The 23,861-nt window shown below is 32.5% G+C and overlaps 1 protein-coding gene across 1 annotated transcript in view; it reads right to left on the bottom strand.

Moving 5' to 3' along the window:
• The window catches only part of LOC124375106 (baculoviral IAP repeat-containing protein 6-like), a gene marked incomplete at its 3' end in the record, with an annotated part of 39,996 nt that overhangs the window by 2,707 nt on the left and 13,428 nt on the right, over positions 1 to 23,861 (bottom strand). Inside the window, exons 6-11 of the mRNA XM_046833217.1 lie at positions 20,343 to 20,504; positions 17,975 to 18,093; positions 6,933 to 7,220; positions 3,564 to 3,704; positions 2,445 to 2,639; positions 1,355 to 1,543 (exon numbers count right to left, since the gene is read on the bottom strand). Of these exons, the coding sequence (XP_046689173.1) occupies positions 1,355 to 1,543; positions 2,445 to 2,639; positions 3,564 to 3,704; positions 6,933 to 7,220; positions 17,975 to 18,093; positions 20,343 to 20,504 (1,094 nt within the window). The remainder of the gene's footprint in view (positions 1 to 1,354; positions 1,544 to 2,444; positions 2,640 to 3,563; positions 3,705 to 6,932; positions 7,221 to 17,974; positions 18,094 to 20,342; positions 20,505 to 23,861) is intronic.

The following is a 23,861-nucleotide window of genomic DNA, read 5'->3' as shown; positions in this document are numbered from 1 at the left end:
ACTAAGGCAGCATATGTGACCATTGGTTTTATTATGGTTTTGTAAATCCAATATATCATTCTGGTTTTCAGTCCCCATTTAAATCCAAAAAGTCTCTTACAGACCCCAAGGGCCATTGTCGCTTTGGATATTCTGTTTTCAATATGGGAGTTCCAAGTGAGCTTCTCATCCAGGATTAAACCCAGGTATTTCACTTCTTTTGATTGGAATATGCTGATTCCCTCCAGGACAGGTTGTGTAAACTGGAACTTTCTTTTTTCTGGTAAAGGTTATATTTGTTTTAGATGGGTTGATCCGTAGACCTTCCCCATAACACCAGTTGCTTATAAGGTTTAATTCTTTTTGATTAGGCGTTCAATGTTTGGAGATTAATCAGTTCTTGATTCAAGGAGATGTCACATTATATCTTGATTTTATCAATTCTTGGACACGGAAAAATTGTCTTTTAAATTTTCCCGGTTTCTCAGAAAGATTTCCGACTTATTCCCGGTTTTCTCCCCGGTCTGTTAAATTCCCAGCTTATTCCCTGATTCCCAGTTTTCCCAGTCAGGTGTTTTCCCAATCCAACTATATTGAATTTTTTCATTCCCCATATTCGATTTATATTGTGAAATTAAACAAAAACTAAAATTAAAAAAAGGTAAAACAGAAGTATTTTAATTTCTCAAATTTGTAAAATTTACAGAATTTCAACCACTGATGTCGCAATTAAACACATAACTAATTGAATATGGTGTTTCATTCAAATGGAGCTGTTAACTAAAACCAACCTAAGAATGACAAAAAATCATTGGAACAGTTTCTACGACTGCAACGACTTGACACATCTGTTGGCTGAATCGAAGTTGTTAAAATAAAATTGTATCTTTGTGATGCTTATGAATAATTTACTTTGTACCTTACCCTAAATGAAAGAAATAAAATGTAACAGAATCAAATGTTACTGAAATCAATGTTTGTAGTTCAAAAGGTAAAATAAGATATCAATTACAACTAATAATACAATAACAACAACATGTTATTTTATTTTAGAATATCTTTAAAAAATAATTCAAATTTAATGGAATAAAATATTAGGTTAGGATTTTTTATTTTTAATTAGACATAAATTAATACAATTAAATCTTGTTTTTTACACTCAGAAATGTGTGCAAACTTTTTTACAACTATTATTATGCAATTTAGTTTATATTATCACTAATCTAAATTTTAAATTATAAAACTATAAATTATTGGATTTGAGTATTTTTAACATTTTAATCCTGGAACTAATAACTAAAAAACTCAACGTTTCATGTCTTAAAAAAATACCAGTAAACAAACAATAAATATATAAAAGTTAGGATTATATTACCTTTGGTACAAAGCCAACATCATAGGCCAAGTAAAGTAGCAGGTCTAGGAGGTTCTCACCCAGAACCCTGAGCTTGTCAGTGCATGCTAATGAGAGATTGTTCTTTGGGTCAGTGGTTTCTTTGTGAGCACCCAGTCGCCTCATTACACTTCGCACACTGTTCAGTTGATGTTGATATGTCACACATTCCTGCAATAACAATAACAATAGGTTTATTGCTATAAAGCTTACACAAACATCGACACAAGTCATGTATAAAATATAAAAACTAGCTGAAGTACAGATAAGAAATCTTTGACCCAAAACACAAAGTTGTTAAACAGTCACACCACAATTTAAATATTACTTTAAAAGATAAATAAATAAATAACAGGAATATAACAACATATTCAAACAGGTATATTAAAAATAAATAAATAACAAGTAAAGCGCAGAATCAAAAATTAAAATAACAGAATTATATAACATTGGTAAATTTAAAAATATAGTCTGTATGAATAAAAAACATATGAGATTAACATTTATAACCTAATTGTTAAACTAAATAGGTTATATCTATACAAACTAACAGTTCCACAGTCAAAAATTCTTTTAAAGAATAAAATGGATGTACTAAAAACCAAGAATAACATTTTTTTATTTACATTTATCACAACTTTATTAAGAGATAATTAGTGGTCTAAAAAAGTTGTTGACCTTCAAAGTGATTACTGTGTGACTATGATAGTTTTATTCAGTCTATAAAGAATATATGGATACATTTTCTATACCAAAATATATCCCAATCTTAAAACTTAACTGGAAAGAAAATCACTTCACAACTAGTATTATTACAAAACTTTAAGTTTTATTTTGACTTTAAAAAAGTTTAATGATGTAAAATAACATTTATTGATTTATTTGGATAGCATTTTACAAATGTGGTAATGTCAATAATATGACTTATCTACATTGTAAAGTTAAAAGTTTTTTTTTTTAACTTATAAAAACTAATAGTCCGCTTGACTTATAAGAATACATAATCAATAACTCAATATTCGTGGGCCTAATTAACTCAAAAAAATCCTTAGTTGTTGAATAAGATTGTTACCTGATAGGCTGTGGTAATCTTTAGTGTTGTGGGTTTGAGCATCTCTGAAGTGCGCCGCAGACAGTGGTGCATGTGTGAGACGTTAGCTATCTCAGCAGTCAGCAGAGGGGATAACAGGTCCTGAAGCTTGGAGCAGGCCAAGGAGTAACGACATTGAATGTCTTCAAACAGAGCATTCAGCACTCCCAGCTGGTTCTGAGTCAACATCAGGCAATAGTCACTTGGAAATTCAGTAGTTTTAAATCACAGTTACCCTAATATATTCATTTTATAATCATGCAAATTCAATATTTGACTGTAAAGTATGCTGCCACAAGTCAAAATTTACAAGGATTAATACTTAGAGCTCAGAATACATATTTTACAAAAAAAAAAAAAAAAAACAACAAAAAATGCTTTGTGACATAATAACAACCGTTCACTAGCTACATATAAAAAAAACATTTTCTGTTTAAATTTTAATTCATATTCAAGTTGAGATTTTCATGAATATAAAGTATAAGCAAATAACTGTGCATTTTAACCCTTTAAGTACTAATGTTCTGATATTAAGATGCCTGAAGAAATGCAGAATAATAGATATAAAAAAAAAAAAAAAAAAAAAAAAAAAAAAAATGCTTTGTGACATCAACGTATTTTTACTGAAATCATATAATTATATGATTATATATATCTTCACACCTACTATATATTTATATATGCTGTATCTGCTGTATCTTAGAAATATGGGTTTGTACAGACATTTTTTGTGAGCACACACACTTTATTATTTACAAATTTTTACATTTTTATGTTATAAAAAATACTAGGTTTACTGCTACAGAATTTATTTATATACAATTAAAAAGATAATCATTAACTTTTAACTAAAAATAAGGGAGTTACAAGCAAAAATGTAAAATAGTGCAGAACAACCTATATAATATCAGGATTCTTTGGTAATACCTGGGTAAAGTCTCCTATATTTCTCAAACACACAAAAAAAGTTTTGTCTGGTACACTAGGTGTTAATATACAATAACAGGTTTAATTATTTTTTTTTAGACAATCACAAACATATAACTATAATATATAATTTTACATCACACACACAATTGTTACATGTTTAAACTGCTGTACCTGCGGATTGGGATTATTGGCTATCCGGGTATTTTTTTCTGCATAGTCTTCTCCTGGCAGAATGAGAAGATGTCCATAGAAGCAACCAATGGGTATTTTACACTTGGTAGTGTTCATGCCATACCTTCCTATCGTGGTGATCTGAAAAGTTATTAAGTAGTGAAAGATACATATGTATGAAATAAACAATTTATTTTAGCTGGCTAATAAATTAAATCTATGGATAAACTGCGATAACCCTAAATCTGGTTCCATGTTATAAGTTCAAAATAGTCATGCTGTTTTAGCACTTTTTAACAGTAAAAGTAATTCACTAAAACTCCTACTTCAATCCATCTAAATTCTTTGGTAGGAAAACTTTGCTGTAAAAATACATTCAAAACAAATAAAATGATTAAAACTTAATAAATTATCAAATATTATGCAATTAGTTTTGTGCCAGTTTTTAGGAGTTTTCACGATAAATCATTTTGTAAAACCTTCTGTGGATGAATAAAGATGTAAGGTTATAACAAAAAAATTTCTTATCACTAAAAAGCTACACAATTCTATTATTATATAGCTCATAGATGTGCTATTTGAAATTAATACAATTATTTCTAATCTTTATTTTATTTATTTTACAGACAGAGTGAGTCAGCGAGGTGTCCTAACTATTTATTAAGAGTACAATTAGAGCAGCTATAACAGATGAACGAAATACAATCCCCATAAATCACATACAGGGAGTCTATTTAATATATTTTCAGTGAATTTGATGAACAATTGTGCTTAAAAATGGAGGTCACAAATTCGAATTTCAATATTTTCAAATGTAAACATGTGGCACACTGTTTTTAAAAGCTCTAGTTCGCAGAAAAATGTTGGTCAAGTTTTTTACAATAATATTTTACTGTTTCAAAATAATGGATAAATACATAAAAAACGGCATTTTACATAAAACCGATCATTTTTTACAAATGCACAAAGAAAATAGTAAAATCAACATATTTTAAATCTGCAATAAATGCCCTTTAAAATGATATGTCACATGAACATATTTAATAAGATTTGCATATCTATAAAAAATATTTAAATTAATTTTAATATATAGAAAAAGTTAAAATGGGCACAGTTAAAAAAAATTTTAACGGAAGGGTAGATTACGTTGTACCTCATGTTAAATGTCTCATTAAAAGAAATGTTTTTACATTTAATTCATGTATCTATCTTGAACCTTTTTTGAGTGATAACTAAAAAACAGTTTGTTAAAAATTAAAATGATAGATAACTTGATTAAGAAATTATTATGCTTTGTAAATACCATTTCGCTTACACTTAGAATTTATTTCATGATTTTGCATTGCCACTCGTCTACTGTGTATATGAGCGGGTATATGCTGCTTGAGGTCCTAATAATTTTTGTTTATTTCACAATTGTTGTAGTTTTGTAAATATTTCTTTTACAAAATACAATATATTATTTTTAAATTAATTTCATGTGGTTAGAAATTTTTTAAATATTTTAAGTTTAAAATACATTTTATAAGTGATATAAATATACAGCCATATTACAATCTATCAAATTAAAGTAAAAAGGTAGGAGACATTACTTTCCTAAAATATAGCCATTACTCAGAACCTCTGTAAATCTCTTTACAATATAGAGTGGTATTCCTAAATTACTTTTTATATTACTGGACTGTCTCCAAAAGTTTAAAAATGGCAGAAATTGAATAGGATAGACTTTGTTTAAGTCGTACTTAGTCTGAAAAACGTGATAGGGATTCAAAATTTGAGAATCGGGAATTGATTTTTCATGATTCAGAGTCGGATTTAAGATTACGAAATTCTGGTTTTACCCGTCACTATTTTTGCATTCTGAAAATTGCCATATATACAATAATACTGGGTGCTTCAAAAAAATGTATACACACTTTGAACTTCCATAGAAAATTTATTTACCGTTCTACAAAGTAAAATTTCAGGAAATTAGAAAGCTTAAAGTCCAATGTAAATGAAACGTAAATAACAAATGTTAATACTATTCAAATTGGTGGCCTGCAGCATCAACACAATTCCGAGTACGAGTCACCACTGATTCTGTACATCGTATCAAAACGTCCAATGAGATTTCTCTACACACAGCTTGAATCTCATTCCAAAGAATGTCTAGGTTATGTGGTTTACGTTTGTACACCTCATCTTTTACTGTGCCCCATAAGAAGAAATCCAGTGGTGTAATGTCTGGAGAGCGTGCTGGAAACTCGATTGGCCCCCTGCGTCCTATCCACTGGCCCGGCAAATTTTGATCCAGGTAATCTCGTACGTCCCTGTGATAGTACGGCGGGGCACCATCTTGTTGAAAATAAAAATTATTGTTACCGTATAATGCACGAATGGCAGGAAATATGGAATCAGCAAGCATTGTTAGGTAATTAATACCAGTTACAGTACCTTCAAATCGAAAAGGTCCAATGAGTCCCCTTAAAGACAAACCGCACCACACATTTACACCAGGCAATTTTACAGCTTTTTCAATTGTAATGTGAGGATTGTCTTCAGCCCAGTAAACACAATATTGTGCCTATTGACAGTTCCATTAAGTTTGAATTGGGCTTCATCCGACCAAATGATGCTACCCATAAATTCCGGTTCACGTATCACCATCTCGTGAACCCATTCACAAAATTGCAACCTTCGATCTGGATCGTCGTCACTTAGCTGTTGCACCAGCCTTGGGATGTAAACACGATACTTGCCTCTCTTCAGAATGCGTAGCACGCTGCTAGCACTTACATCACTTTCACGTGCCCCGAAGATTTGTTAGGAGAGCGTTGAAACAGTTCCAAGACTGCCGTTGAAGACTCATCACTTGTAGCTGTTCGAGGTCGACCTGAATGACCTTTATGCACATCACACACTGTTCCATGAACTTTGAATTTGTCTCGTATGCGTGTAATTGTTAATCTTGAAGGTGGTTCTGTATCATAATCCCTTCTCCACTGTCTTTGAACTTCATTTACATTCTCAAACTTCCAGTACCACTTAATAACCTGCTTACCTTCTTCAAAACTCAAACGTACGTCCGCCATGTTGATATTACAAATTCCAACTAACAATATAACATAAAGGGACGATTATGCTGCCACCTGGCGAAGAAATATAACATTAGCCTTGTAGAGCGGGAAAAACTACGATAGTTTAAAGTGCGTATACATTTTTATGAAGCACCCGGTAGTTTGTTTGAATATAACAATACAATCGACAATCAACAAATTTTAAACCCATTTGAGAGTGTTTTTTTTATATCATTAATAAGAGTTTCTTTAAAAATTACAAAACATATAATGTAATACATTATTATTTTTATGAGTATCAGCACTATACCTTGATAAATCTAACAACGGGTGGTGGGTGGATATCATTCATGATGAGCGTCTTGGTGGTGATGTCCGGTGCAACGACGAGCCTCTGCGCATCCTGCTCCTCCGAGACCGTCCACAGGTCGATGGACAGGCTGAGCAGGTCAGGACACGCCGGCACGAACAGGTCAGTGAGCAGGACCGGATAACCCAGATCTAACACGACGAACCTGCGAGCCCCCGAGTGCATCCTTTCTATCACCAGCATGTGCTGCGGTGGTGTCATCACTAGTTGCTGCCATGGCACACGGTCCTGTACAGGAGCACATTCACTTCTACATATCAGCCCGAATAATTTTTAGCAGTATTTTTCTTTTACTAAGAAGTTTTTGCTATTCAATGTAAATATATATATTTATATATATAATACAAATATTACCATCGTTAACCTCATTCACTAATTTGTAGGTCATATTAAAACAAAAGGTACATAAACTGTTTAATTATAAATTTATTTTTATGTAACCAAATAGTGACTGAATATGAAATTAAATGAAATGAAAGAAAGAAATGAAAGAAATTTTATTTTCCATTATAATTACAATACTATTACAATTAGTATCAATATATAAATTGATAATTAATATACGAACAATAAATCACTAAAAGTATTATACATAGCGTATGGAAATTAGCCTACATGGGCAAGCAGCCTGTGCGTAGGCTAGAGTCGTATTTTTAATACCTAGTATGTATATACAAACTTATATCCCAGGAATGTAGCACTGATATATCTCTACCCAAAGCTACTGCAGTCTCTATTAAATACAATGTTCATTGCCATCAGTGTATTCCAGTACCTGTCAACAGGTTATTTTTCAAGTTTACAGCCGAAGGTGGGAATGAAGGGGGAGATAATGTAGTATTCAGTAATGTCTACTGTAGCAGTTAGTCGTAGGTAAATTATAATCATGAGTAAATAAACAGTTGGTACAAGAAATGGTCATGACCGCCCACACTCGGACAGTAACAAGGCCTCGGCCTCCTCAAGTCCAATATGCAGTAGAAAACTTTTAACTTTATGTTTAAATATTTCAATAGACAAGGTTTCGAATAAAGAAAAATTACTAAATTTGTTACATATATTTCTAAATAAGGTCTGAGATATATAAAATGAGTTAGTATTTGAATATGACTTAATTAATGGTATTACAGAGATCCCCACTCTATTAGAGTGCCTGGTATTATAAGAATGTGACGTTAAGGAGAAAAGTGAAGAAAAATGTTTATATATGTTTGTTAATATACTTTTTATATACAACTGGCGCAAGGAAAGAATTGATGTTTCATGAAAAAGATTGTAAGTTGATATCTCTTGCTTTTCCTAAACCCTGCTTTTAAAATACTTTTCTGAATAACAAAAAGAGGTTTAAGGATCGATTTTCGAGCTCCTCCCCATGCAATGTTTCCAAATGATAATAGAGACTGTACGTAAGCAAAATACGCAGTTTTAATTTCTTTGTCACTTAAAATGTCACTTAATCTTCTGAATGCATAAATGTATTTTCTGACTTTGTTTTGCAAATAAGCTACATGTTCCGTCCACTTTAAACGATGATCGAAAACCACACCTAAATACTTATAGGACACTATACTCTTACAATCACATATTAAATTTGTGTACGTTCCACTATTATGAATTTTCAATTCATGGAATGGGCATTCTGAGTTAATGCTTAAAGAGATTGGCATAAATTTTGTTTTTAAAATGTTTAATGAAAGAATATTTTGATCCAACCACAGTTTTATATTCATCAAATCACTCAATGCTTTGGCCTGTGCTTCTAGCCAACTCCTTCCTGAAATAAATATTAAACTGTCATCTGCGAACAGAAAAAGTTTGCCTTGTAACTGAATTTTTGCAATATTGTTGATATATATTAGAAACAAAATTGGGCCTAATGTGCTGCCTTGTATTACCCCGTAGTCTACACTTTGTGGATCGCTAGTTTCTCCGCATATAGACACAACCTGCTTCCTGTCATTCAAGTAGCTAGTGAACCACGCTAGAGCAGTACCGCAGATTCCTATCATTTCCATTTTTTGTAGCAAGATTGTGCGATCAACTGAGTCAAACGCTTTTTTAAATCTAAAAATATGAGTAAACACCTATTATTTTTTGAGATATTGTCGTTCAATTCCTTATTTACGTCAAACAATACATCATTAATATTCTTGTCTGATCTAAATCCATATTGGCACACACTCAATATATATGCTTTGCCTATTGAGATGGTGATTAAAGTTTTAGAATGATAACTTAAGGGTCCTGCTACGAGACTAAGTTCAGATATTTCCTCACATATTGAACATAATGAAATGATAATTAGTATCAATGGTATGTAGTAATTAACAATGCATATCTATTAAATTAAATAATGCTTATCATGCATATACTCCGATATTAAAATAATAGTGCAGTCATTGAAGCGAAAAATACGGTCTTACCTCCGAATTTTTTTACTGTGAACCGATTTGCATGAAATTTTGGAATTAGGCTCATCTTACCCTTAACTTCAAAAGTGAAAATGATCTGAAACTCCGCCTATTATTTTTAAGGGGTGTAAACAACCCCTTAATGGAAAAATCGACATTGAGCCATTTTATCGCTACAAAACATGTTTAATAGTAAGTGGTGAAATTGTAAAGTGTTTTATAACACAATTACCTCATATTAAAATCATTTTCAAACCCCTTGAAAATCTTACAACCCTTGCAAACAACCCCTAAATTGAAAAAATCACAAAAAAATACTTTGGTATGACATAAAAAGATGTAAGTATAGAGTAAGTAATATTTTATATTCTCTATAATAATTATCAAATTTTTAACCCCCTTTCAACCCTTGAAATCTACCTCTTGATAAAAAATTGTTACAAAGTTGTTTTGATAAAATGAAAAGGATTTAAATATTATTCCACACTCTCGAAAATGATTATCATATTCTTAAGCTTTTCTACCCTTAAAACTACCCCTAAATTAAAACAGTAAATATATATGATTACATATTTCAAAATAATTTAATTTAGAGTAAAAAAATTGCCATTTATTGAATAATATATTAACAAATTTTATAAAATTCACTCAAATGTGTTATATATACATATAAGAACGTTGGTATGTATTCATGCCTACGTTTCCAAAATATATGAGCCATATTATGTATATATATATATACACATTACAATAGTTTTGGATCTCTATTATACTGCGTACTTTCACATTGCTCCAAATATTCACAGTCCGAAATTTTCAGTTACTAAGCAGAAAAAAATATAAGTTTTTTGACCATAACTCCTTCAATTTTCATGCTATCACAATTTAAAAAAAACCATTTTAAAGGTAATTAAAAGAGCTACAACATCCTTCATTGCAATATATAGTAAAAAAACCTTTTTCTCAAACGGTGAAGGGTTAAAGGGCTTAAGAGAGGCTGTGATTGCGCTGCCACGCGCTCTTTAAACAATCATATTTCCGTCAATTTTTGTTTGACAGAAAAATCTAAAAATCCAAATTGTTTGTCAGAAATATACCTACATTTTTCATCCCTACACTTTTATACGTATATGTCGTCATTTTTTTAGATATTATGAAAAAAGGTGTTTAAAAAAAAATTTGAATCTTTTTTTAATCGTGACGTTTTTGAAAAATATGTGTCCTGAAGCAGCCAAACTGATAAAATCTATCAAAATCTTCATAATAAAGTAGATTCTAGGCGGAATACGATTAATTTTAATTTTGGTGGAAATAGCACTTATGAAACCCATTGATTTAAAAGAAAAAACATTAGATGGTCCTCTTATTTGCAATACAGCTCACTTATTTTACGTGCAAAAGACTTTTAATAGTGCTCATTTTAAAGCTTATTTCAAGCACTATAAAACTCTTTTTTATTATAATGCCTAAAATGCATCTGCTCGCCGCTAGATGGCATTGACCACATCGATTAAATTTCAGACAAAATAAAAAACGGCTTTGATTCTTAATATCTAGCTTAATATTGCACTTAGAGTACTTTACAAAAAACCAAATGGTTCATTGTTGTACCTGCTACAATTGTGTTCTTTATACAATTTGCGATAAAACGTATATTTTTGGAGATATTTGCAAAAAACCGATGAAAAACGTAAAAAATTGTGAATTTTCAATTGCCAATAACTTGAAAAGTATTGGATTTTTCGAAAAACGTTATAGATGATTTTTTGCTTAAAATTAGGCCTTCTATCGATATCCGAGGTTATTTGAAAAAAAATAAATTCACCCCCGAGAAGGGGTGGCAACCACCCCCAGGGTGGTTGCGGAGTTCAAATCATTTTCACTTTTGAAGTTAAGGGTAAGATGAACCTAATTCCAAAATTTTATGCAATTCGGTTCACAGTAAAAAAATTCGGAGCAATAATGCTTCAATGACTGCACTATAATAGACAAATGAAATAAGGCTCATCAATTCAGTTATTAATCAGGAACATATTGTTCGCCCTGAACAAATCAACCAAAAACAGGTCCTTACTTTCTATCAAATGTCATTACTGCTAGTTATGCAGAGAATTTGTACACGTTTCAGTTCAATTGTTTATCAGGAATGCGGTTCAGAGTGGTATCCTTAAATCATTTTAAAAACCACATAAATAAAGTTCACAAATACATTCACACAAATAATGACCCAGAACAATACCTGCTGGTAATGATAGCGGGTCTTGATCCAGTAGAATGATTAACATAATGTTAATCGCTCTACGCATTCTGTCGACACGTCTATGCACTCATTCAATTTTCCACTTCAAGCAACTTGAAAATACATGTGTTTATTTGTGAACTGTGTTTATGTGGGTTTTTAACCCTTAAAGCACGGCATACAGATGTCTATACTATCAGAATTGTGGTAAACACAGCATACATGAAAATCTGTATTTTCTTATTATGTGAATGTGTATAAATGCATAAATTTATATGAATGTGACCATTGGAAAGCAAATTAGATTACGTGTTATGTGAAAAAATAAATAAAAAATCAGTGCTACTCTTTTATTGACGTTCAACTTACAATGCGAGACACAGCATGTGGATATAAATGTAATGCGCACGCACAAATAAGGTGCACCTACATGTGAAAGCAGCTGCCATAATTTTTTTAAAGTATATGGTCATTTGCAAGTCACTTTATCAGTGCCTACAAAATAGCTGAACCAAACTTGATTTTTGTAGGTGTCAGCTAAAAATCCAAATAAAAACATAAATGTATGCAAACCTAGCAGTAGTTAATAACAATTTAATTCAAAACAATAACGAAATGAATATATTACAATTTAGCATGTGCCATTACCACAGTACAGTGTTAATGCACTTTATTTGTAGAAATACCTCATTAACACATTCAGTGCTAAACGGGACCACTCGGTCCCACCCGAGCGTCTCGGCACCATTCACGGGTGCGTGTGTGGGACCTACCGGGCCCGCTGGCATTGTTGTTTTGCTCTCAGCACTATTTTGGCAGCATTGCAACGAGGCCTTTTCTGATAGTGAGCGTGTTGGGCCGGTTTTGTTTTTTGTACTAGTGTGCATAGTTTCTCGGTTCAGCTAATTATAGTTGTGTGTGTTGTGTGTTATAGTTGTATTTAGTGCTGTGTTTGCTATTATTTCGTGATTGTTGTTAGCAAAATAAACAATGGCTGGGACATCTAGAGACCCCGATATAGTTTGCAATACATTACCAATGATTCGTGATGATACAACAAGTGAATCGGAAGCGTCTGGTGGCCATGACAGTGACCCTGTGAGTAGACCCGGCACAAATGGATGCTATAGACGATTTTGATGATGATGACGGTGAGTTAGAAACTGATGATGCTGTTGAATACAATCCCGATTGGAGTGTACATACTGCAGGTATGCGTTCCATTCAGTTTTCAAAAACTAATGAGTTGCTGACAGAAATACCAGGACAAAATTCTCCTTTTGATTGGTTCAGTTTGTTAGTGGATGTTATTTTCCTTGAAAACATAGTAACATTCACCAACCAATATGCTTGGGAAGTTTTTGGAAAACCTGATCTTGGTCCCTCATATCGCATCAATAGCTGGAAAGATCTAACCGTTTCTGAGTTAAAAATTTGTAATGGCATAATTTACCACATGGGAACGATCAGACTCAATCGCTTCAATGATTATTGGAAAACCAACAGACTATTTAATATACAGATTTTTAAGGAATTTATGAGCAGAGACCGGTTTTTATTGATTTTAAGAGTAATTCACTTTTGCAAAAATGATCATGTTCTGGCTGAGACAGACCGTTTGCACAAAATTAGGTTCTTACTTTCTTATTTCAATACTAAGATGGCTAATGTCTATTGTCCTTCTCGTGAGCTCTCTCTCGATGAAGGGACAATTTTGTGGAGAGGTCGCCTTTATTTTAGGCAATATATAAAAGGGAAGTGCCAAAAGTATGGCATAAAGCTATACTCACTTTGTGAGCTTGGTGGGATGTACATTCAATTTACAGTATACCAAGGTAAAAGTGGAGAATTATCAGGTAAAGACCATGCAGGAAAAGTGGTGTTTCATCTGATGAATAACTATCTTGAGCATGGCCACGCATTGTTTATGGACAATTACTTTAATAGTTTTGTTTTGGCTTCTCAGCTATTAGCACATGATACCTACTACACAGAATCAGAATAGAACGTCAACATACACCACGAGATGTGAAAAGTGCAAAACTTGTAAAAGGTGAGACAATTGCCAGATATGCCAATGGTGTAATGATTAGCAAATGGCGAGACAAACACCTTGTTTCATATATTTCAACACAGCATGAGAACACCATGGCTGTTTCCCTGACTAAACAAGGAGAACAACGATTGAAACCACTGCCCATCATACACTATAATGCACATATGAAAGGAGTAGACCGACATGACCAGCTATTGGCATATTATCCATGTGAGCATAAGTCAGTAAGATGGTCTTTATATACATCATGCACATGCTAATGATTAATTCATTCCACTTGTACAACTTCTCAAATGTAACAAGAACAAATCTGTATGACTTCAGGCTTTCAGTTATAAATCAACTGCTTCCTCCTAAAATTGAGCCTCCTACAGGCCCCAGACCATCAGGAACTACAAGTCATGTTCTTTCAAAGATGACAAAGAAGACCCCTGACAATTCACGTGTGTCACGCAGAAGATGTCTTGTTTGTGCTAAGAATGGCAAGGAAACAAGAACAATATATTTCTGTGGTCAGTGCCCTCAAAAACCTGCTTTGTGTGCACTTGCTTGTTTTCACAAGTGGCACGCAGAATAAAATGCACAGTTACAAAAAGTGTTTGGTGTGATGTACATATTGTAAATAAGACGTGTTAAAAACTACAAAGAAGGGAGGGAATGGTTGTAAATTATAAAATGATATACTATTAGTGCCTTTCAGTGAAAATTAACTTGTTTTTGAGTGTGAACTCATGTATAAATCTTCGAAGCCCCGCAGCCAGGACAACGGGACCCATCAGTCCCGCAACCTATTACATAATTTTAGGAGTCTTGGGAACATAATGCCTAACTTCTTGTCTATACTATCATCAACAGCCATAAGGTTAAGAGTACACTCCTAAATAATACAACAGTTCTCATAATAAATGTCATTTTCAGGTTCAATGGGCATTGGTCCATGCTGACAGGACCCATTGGTCCCACAGAATAATGATGTCAAACAAATGTATAAATATCGATCTAACATAATCTTTTATACTTTTATATCACTTCTGCAAGTTATATCTTCCAATTAAACAAATAAAAAAAAAATAGGCACCGGGGTTTCGCTAATACTCAAATGCTTAGCAGTGAATGTGTTAAACACAATAAACATAGAAAATAAGATTCCTCCAAACCTAACCTCAAACTTATTCAGAATAGAATTAGAGGAGGTGACTATTTCAATAACACAGAAATATTGTTGGTCTAAGCATATTACCCTGTTTGACAACTGATACACCAGAATGCTGATTCAAAGGTTGAAAACTGGGTTAGTAAATTATCAAAGTGTTATAAATTAATGTTTTTAGGAAGACATTGGAATTAATACCAATCATACCTATAACAGTTACTTCCAGAATGCAACTATAAATTAAAGTCATTAATTATTATGTCTTAAATATTCAGCATTTGCTTTCAGATAATATATTACACACAAAAATCATACTCTTAATACATAAAGTAAATGTTTAATTTGGTAATTAACGCGGCTAACGCCTATAGACGCGGAACTGCTTTAAACGCGGATAACGTCTACAAACGCAAAAGCTTTACGTTTGGCGAAGAATCAGTTGTTAAAATCAGTTGTTCCGTAAGAGAGCAGGTCGATGTTCCTTTCGACTGTCTTGACTAGACAAAACGCTTTGTCACCGTTGGTGGACGTTGACGGTATCTACTCGGGTTGAAAGCAATTGCTGCCATTTTTTGTATGGCCTGTGACGCGGCATATGCCTACAGACGCGTTCGTTTCATTCAGCTGTTTAACTACGTGTGTGTTGGTTATATTGTTAAACAAAGTGTTTTGAATCAGTCTGTTGTTATTCTAATAGTGTTTTAGTTTGTTTTTACTAACATTTAGTATAATTTTTTGTTATAATGGCTAATCCAGATGATCCAAGTTTTGACGAATGAGCACATTTTTTGTATATTATGTGTAATACTTTTTTTTAATTATTTGTTTTGCATTTCATACCAGTTTCACCATACAAGTCCAGTTTATTTATTATAAATAAATAAGGTTTATAAGTACAACATTTGTTTCATTTCCCTTGTAGGCTATCGTATAAATAAGTTTGTGTTGAATTTCATATTATTACATTTCAAAATCTTATACTGAACTTATTTATTTTTATTTACTAATTATACAGAAAGTTCAGTTACAATTTACTCATTATAAATAACCTGTATAAATGTAATGTAATCTGGCAAGTAGTGTTCCTATGTACATTATCCTGCAATGCAGTTTATTCAAAATTTCAAATGTTTTCGTGCGTATAAAATTCTCAAAAATATGTAATAATACATGTTTATTATTTTTTCTTATAAAGGTATATACCAAGGAATATGAAACAAAAATTAGCATTGGGAAATTTAAAAACATATTTTTTTATGTCTTAGCGTTTGACAGTAATTTAAATTAGCGCTTTAAGGGTTAACTGCACTGACACTAAATAAAGTTATCCACTACTATTTAGTCCTCTGTGGCTACAGATAAATTAACAGAAGGAAGGCAGCAGAAGGCTGTAGTTTAAATTACAACTTATTCAACGGTCTATCAACTGCTATCAACAGTCACAACGAAATTCGTTCGCATATCATTGATCCCTTAGTTATTAAACGAGTACATCGATAAAAGATACTGTGAAAATACAGGAAAGTGTAATTTGCTATTCTATTATATACTTTGATTTAATTTATTCATATATATACACATTTTTTTAAATAAACATTGAATCGCAAAATGACTTGCTTTGCCGGGATCCAGACCTGGATCTCTTACATGGCGTGTATGAGTTTATATATATATAATGAAAAAAAAATATATTTTATCTCAATATTTATACTTATAATAAGTATTGAGATTAAGATGGCAAGTTATGTTTTACTGTTATAAATAATCTTAAACCATTGATTACAATAGGCCAGTTTATTATTTACTAGCCGGAGAGTTAGCTAGTTGATAGTAAACTACATCAATGTAACTATGTAAGATTGTTTACAAACTGGACTAGTTGATTGTAAAAAAGATGGGGGAAAAATTGAAAGACGTCCTACTCACCAAACTTTTGACCAAGGTCATTAGTAAACTAGCATGTGTTTTGCCAACTAGTCAAGTGTAATCATGCTCTTAGAGAGTCGGCTAGTCGAATCAATCTAGTGTCGAACATGGAAGTGGTTATGGCAGGAGTTGTTTTGTTAGTGAGTGGGAACCTTTGAGTGTAGTAGACAACTAGTGCACTCTCTAGCTCACTGGTTTGGCTAGTAGATAGTAAAGTGACCTAATGTAATTGATGCTTAGTTTCTTTAGATTGTTTAACATCATTTTTGAGATGGTAAGAGGAAAAGCATACGCTAGCTTATAAAGTATAATTCTTTTTAAATAATTATATCACTGTTCTAAGTTGACATTTTTACTAGTAGTTCTCAGTTATAAACAATGCTATAAACAGAAGTGGAACCAAACTATCCCTATTTAAAGCAAATTTTGTTTTTTTATTGGCCACCTCCCTGAAAAATGAGGAACTCAATAATTTTACTGAAAATAAAAATATTTAAAAGAATTTAAGTTACTTCAAGACACACTTTTATAAGCTATACAATAAAAACTAAGAAATCTTAAAGCATTTTAAACTTGACTGTACAATCTACTGAGTAATTTGTCTATGTGAGTGTTGTCCAAGTTCATTCAGACCTTAATCAATTGCTATTCACAATCATCTTGCTTCTTTGGCAGCCACCGGAACATTTGGAAAGTCGACTGTCTGATCCTTTGTGTTGCCCATTATAATCTATTGGATTTTAGATTCATTAATCACAAGGCTATTGCTGTAGCAGTAATGCACAGCCATGTTCATTGTAGTAAAGATCTCATTTCCAAGTTAACAGAAGATTAAATGGTATCTATCTTATAATATTGTAACACTTTCACCATACTTTTCTAATAATCAGAACAACAAAGTCACTATGCTCCTGGTTAGTAACAGAAAGACTATTGGTTGATGGTGATTAGCAAAATTTAAAAAAATCAATCTATATGTTAATAATGTAATTTCTTTAAAAATGAAAGTAAAACAAACTACTTTATTATATGTTAAAATTGATAAAGCCTATTTAGAGTTAATGTACATGTTTGTAAACACATCAAAACAAACTGTTCTAAAAAACAAATCTGAAAAATTCCTGCAGTAAGCCATACCTAACGAGACTTGAATGTTTAAATCCAACATATTTGGCAGTAAATGATTTACATACTTACGATATCATTTTCAACTATCTTCTTTGGTCCGTTACTGGCCACCTGATTGGTCAGTATTGGAGATATTGGAGAAATAGGTGGAGCTTCAAAGTAGTTTATTAATGGCCCACCTGCCCCCCCTGTGAAACATATTTTGAAAATTGATTATAACCTATCACTGCAAATATTAAATATAGATAATTTTCCACTACTTATTAGGTACAATACATACAGGATGTTCCCCCACTTGTTTCTTAGTGATAAAAATACATATATACCAAATTTAAGATGGCTATTATTTTTCAATCTAATGGTCAACTTTTATTTTTTTATGAAACACCCAGACAATACCCTCATTTATCAAGCAGTGTTGAAGACATTCTCTCATTATGTAAGAGCTTCATGAATAATTTGGCTGAGAACAATTTGTCATCTTCATAAAGCCACGATCTTGTGCCCAGTGATTACCATGTGTTCTTGTAACTAAAGAGGCATCTTGATCAGTACCACAATGTCGATGATAGTCAAAAGGTCCATGTTGCAAAGGCTGTTAACCCTTCCCACGTGGAATTTATCTTTCACTTTTGACTCATAACGCGTAATTAACTTTAAATTTTTTTTACATTTACCCAACTCTAATTTTTTTTAGTTAGTGGTGGCTATTAGAAATAAAAAATAATACAGTATCACAAAATAATCAGATCCCTATATTTTTTAACAAATTTTCAAATTTTACAAAACATCGTCAGGATTTGCCATTGCATAGAACAATATAGGCCTATAATGACACAACAAATAAAGTAATAACGAAATAAAAAGATAATATAATGCTAAATACAACAGGAACACAAACAGTAAATAAGGAAATATGGCAAAACAGCGTTAAACACTAAAATATGCCTTGCCGGGATATATCTGTTTACCGCGTAATGGTTCACCGCAGACTGGGGTTAAATCACGCCACGAGGGACAAAGCCACGCCCTCCCACCAATGTGACGCGCCAATGAGGTTCAAACTGTAACATCTGCTTTTCAGAACAAGTGTTCAACACTCCCTTGAACTCTAGCGGATTCCACGGCAACTACAATTTATTAAATAACACAAAATAGACTTTGAAAGATATACCCGTTTACCTCGTTTCGGTCAAAATTAGGCCTAACGGATATATCCGTTTGCCGCGTGGAAAGGGTTAAGTTAGGCAGCAAATTTCTATTAAGATGTATACAAAAGTTTATTTTTTGATAAGTACAATTATGTAATGCCAGTATATAGAAGTGTGGGTTATGCTGTATAATGCGGTTTGTGGAAATAATAGCTGTCTCAAAAGAGGCCAAAACATGTTTTAGTTTTGTGCAAACAATGATCTTAGACCTATACATATCTAACCCCTGAAAACTTTTAAAGAATTCACTCCGTTATTTATAGAGCTAGAGAAAAACAAAAAGTCTTCTGAAATGCTTGTAACATTTACCAAACATTTTGTTAACATGTAAATTGTGCATACGAGTTTTTCTATTTCTAAGAACTAGGGAACAAAATACTCAAATAAATTTAAAATTAATATAATTATTTTTTTATAAATATCTTGGCCAGTTTGATACACTTTTTTCATTCCAATATGACAGCCTTTCAAATTAAAAAAATCCAAAATTCTGCTATTTATAGATCTAGAGAAAATGAAAGGGGTTTTTGAATAGATATAACATTTCTTCAGCTTTGTGGTATATATAATTTATTTTGTACCTCAAATGGTTCTTGAGACAAGTAGATAAAAATTCCATCAGAAATAAATTATCAATATTTTAGCTGTCACAAATCTATTGACTTCTTGCACCTGAGCCAGAAGGACTATTTTTCAGCCAACTTTACTTTTAGCCTATAATAGTTTATAAATAAATGTTACTAAAGCACAAAAAAAACACTAGATAAGTTTTCTGATCACCAGATTGCAATTTCCAAAACTGCAATATATTATCATAACAGTGACAGCTCACTAAAACACATGCTCATATCAACACCACATCAAACAAATATAAAAATAAATAAATAATATTAATAAATAACAATAAAAACAATAGATGAATGAATCCGCTGATTTATCACAAAGCATGCAGCATATAGTACAAGAGAATGTTAAGAAATAGTTAAAAACATAACAGAATATTAAATTTATCAAAAAATGTATTATTTACGTAAAACAAACATTTATCTTTTGACTAATACCAATAATGATACTTTTGAGTATATCTTTTTTAGATATAATATCGATAAAACATAAGTCACATTAAAAGATCCGATATCGGGCAATGCCAGATTCAGGGTTAAGAGTCTTGAGCCTTACAAAAATATTTTTATGGCTTGTACGTTGAGAAATATTTATCTATAGACCTGAATCCATTTTCTCCAGCTTCGTTCCATCGCTGGTAGCGTGGCAGGTGAAGTGCAGAGGTTGGACTTCCAGTAGGCCTTTCATATAATGATTAGCTGTCAGACACCTCAGCTGGCTGTGAGAACTTGAACTTCTACCCTCACCTATGAGTTTGGCTGCTGCTTCAACAAACAAATAAATTACACTCACACTAGCACATAGCTTGATTTCATTTTAACACATTAGCTGCGGGCAGTAACTATGGTTACCACAGAGCCTTTGTTCTGAAATGAGGTCAGTGTGCAGCCAGCACTTGAGCTATCACACACACCGCTGTATTTCTTGCTCCTCGGGGGGTACTTTTCCCGCATTTTTATGCACTTCGTTTTTACATTAGACTTTTTAATGATTTTTAAAGTTTTTACAGTAGTAAGTGATTGTGCAACACAATGGATCTAACCCCCCGGGACCACATGGTGTACAACAACCAAGTTCTAAGCGTACAACAGAGCCAGTATTGAGTTCAGACATTGAGAATGACAATATGGACGATGTGGAGTACCACACAGACTCGGAAGTTGAGGATCCTGATTACAAGACCAACCCACCCAATGGAGAGCTCACAACCGGATTGGAATGAAAGGTGTACCCTTTCCTAGACAGGAAGGAATTTTAGTTCCTTTAGCCAGATGACAAATCTCTAAAGTTTTTTCACACTGCTTGTGGTTATAGTTTTTTTTAGAGGGAATTGTTAAGGCAACGTACGCACTTGAGTTTTTTTTTGTGGGACCCATAATGTACCCGGCTCTCGAGTTGGTAAGTGGAAAGACCTATCTATTGAAGAGTTGTTGGTTTTTCTTGGTCTTTTTACACGTGGGCATTATACAAATGCCCACACTCCAAGAATATTGGAAAACGAATAAGTTGTTTTCTTCTTGTTTCCCAAACTCCATGTCACAAGACCAACTTTTGATTATCTTACGTTGCTTGAATTTAGAAAGCCATCCTGATCCATCTAATCGCTCATCTAAAGTCCAGTTCCTTATTGATTAATTCAATGAGAACATGAAGTCTGTGTACTACCCACAACAAAATGTGTATATTGATGAGGGCATGGTACTTTGGCGTGGTCAACTGTATTTCCGCCAATACATAAACGGAAAAAGACACAAACATGGAATCAAACTATACAGTCCGTGCAATCCCCATTGTTTGATAAAGTTCTTTATGTATTATGGTGTACTTGATGATTTTGGTAGCAAGGAACATGCGGCTAACATTGTACTAAAACTAATGCAAGGAAAACTAAATTGCGGACACAGCCTTTACATGGACAATTATTATAACAGTTTTTCTCTCGCCTCCACTCTTTAGAGAAGAAATACGTGCAGCACAGATTGGATAGAAAGTACATTTCAACGGGTGTTGTCAGCTCAGTTGTCCACGCTACGCCAAAAGTGTATTGGTAGCTAAATGGAGGGTAAAAGAGTGTTCCACAGAACACATTAATGAAATAGTGACTTCAATCAACAGCAACCAACTTGAAAGGAAGAAGCCTCTGCCAATCGTGAAATATAATCGCTTTATGAAGGATTTGACCGAAGTGACCAGATGATGGTCTATTATCCCTGTGAGAGGAAATCCATACGCTGGTACAAGAAGATTTGTATTCACGTGTTGCAGATGCTAATGATGAACGCCCACTACCACTTCAACGAAATGCGAATTTCTTGTAATTAACAAAAAATTATTTTCATCTAGCAGTTGTTGACTGTCTCCAACCGAAACCTCCCGCACCTCCAAAGCCATTGAAGAGGAAGAGTGTTAACCACGTACCTTCCAAGATAGAAGAGAAACAAAACATGGGAAAAGGTTAAGAAATAAAAGATGCTGAGTTTGTAGTGCACAGGGAATTGTGAAACAAGAGGTATGAAATTGTTTGCAGTGTGATGAACAACCTGGTTTGTGTGTGCCTTATTGTTTTGACCAATAAGACAAACAATGAATAATGACAAACAAAAAGGGATTGTGGAGATGGTGTGTTTTTTTTTTCAAATAATGAGATAAAAAATTTCCGTTTTTCACCACATATTTATAAATAATAAACATCTTTTGGGTGGGTTGGTTAGGATGTATATACACATTTGTATCAATATTTTATTTTAGTAAACTTATTTCTTCTTTTTTTACATTTTTATAAAGTTATCTACTACAATATTTTTTGCATCATTTCAAGTAAACATTTAAATATATTTTGTTATAATTACTCACCACATACTTATAAATAATAACTGAATTTGAGTGAGTTAGTAGAGATGTATATGAACTTTTTCATATTTATATAAACTTTTACATTTATTTTGGTTTACACATTTACATATAAATATTTTTTATGTTTGTCTAAAACGAATAAAATACAGTTCATTTAGCTACGATGTATTCATTTGGAATATTCCCACTGCCATAAAAGAGCATTCCCTAGTATGAGCAGTAAATAGTTACCAACTGGCAAGGAAGACTGTCACCAAGAGCTGGCGGTAACCACAGTTACCGCATTCCCAATATGGTAGAGAGTGATAATTTTTTAGACTGATAAGTAATTTTCATACATTTCTATCATATTTCATCCAAAAGTAAGTAACAATATATTAAAAAAATTTCAGCATATATAGGGATTTTTAGCAGCCAATGTTGTTAAAGAGAATGTTGCGCTGCTCTTAAGATTGGCTATTGATTAGCATAAGTTAAAACTTTCACTGCTACCTCCTATTTTTGATACCTTCCTTACACTGCCGCATGTTTCAATGTTTTTTAAACAAATATAACTTTTTAATCAATTATAAGAAAACTGTGGGACTTACTATTTTCTTTAGTTCTTCCTATTTATAAACAAATGCTTATGCAATGGGACAACGCAACGCAGAGTTCGTAATCAAACCATGTTTTTTTTCTGATATTCAGGATAACTGCCAACATCATTTCATAGATCATAATCCATAGAGTTTGAAATAATGACATGGAAATAGCGAATGACTATCAATGCCAAAGTCCAAATACGTTCAAATGCATTTTTATTACTGTAATAGTTGGCACTGTCAAAGACGTCAGCAGTCTATAGAATTCCATGCGCGACGTGTCAAATGACTTTGTTGCCAGTAAAAGTGTTAAAAGAGCATCTTGTATATAATGTATTTGACCATTAATTACATGGCTTATACTAAAAAAAAAAAGATATTTACGTAAAATAATCTCTTGAGACCAAAACACCTGTACAAAAAATGTATCCATCTGAAATATTTTAAATTGATTAAATTGATACTTAAATCTATACTTATCATTGAATCATTGATGTCATTTCATACTCTTTACAAAATTAAAGAGTTTTTAAATAGATTGACAATAAAGTCTTATATAAGTGTGAAGTACAAAAAAAGATTGAAATAACTAAAAACAGTTGTGTCAAGGTCATTAGTGATACCAAGGTCATTAGTCTCATGGACAACTGAATTATCTTTTAAAAGCTTGTAAATAAAGTTAAA

This window comes from Homalodisca vitripennis, unplaced genomic scaffold (assembly GCF_021130785.1).
Source record: "Homalodisca vitripennis isolate AUS2020 unplaced genomic scaffold, UT_GWSS_2.1 ScUCBcl_13249;HRSCAF=23390, whole genome shotgun sequence".
Classification (NCBI taxonomy): Eukaryota; Metazoa; Arthropoda; class Insecta; order Hemiptera; family Cicadellidae; genus Homalodisca; species Homalodisca vitripennis.
This window is presented reverse-complemented; position numbering and strand designations above follow the sequence as displayed.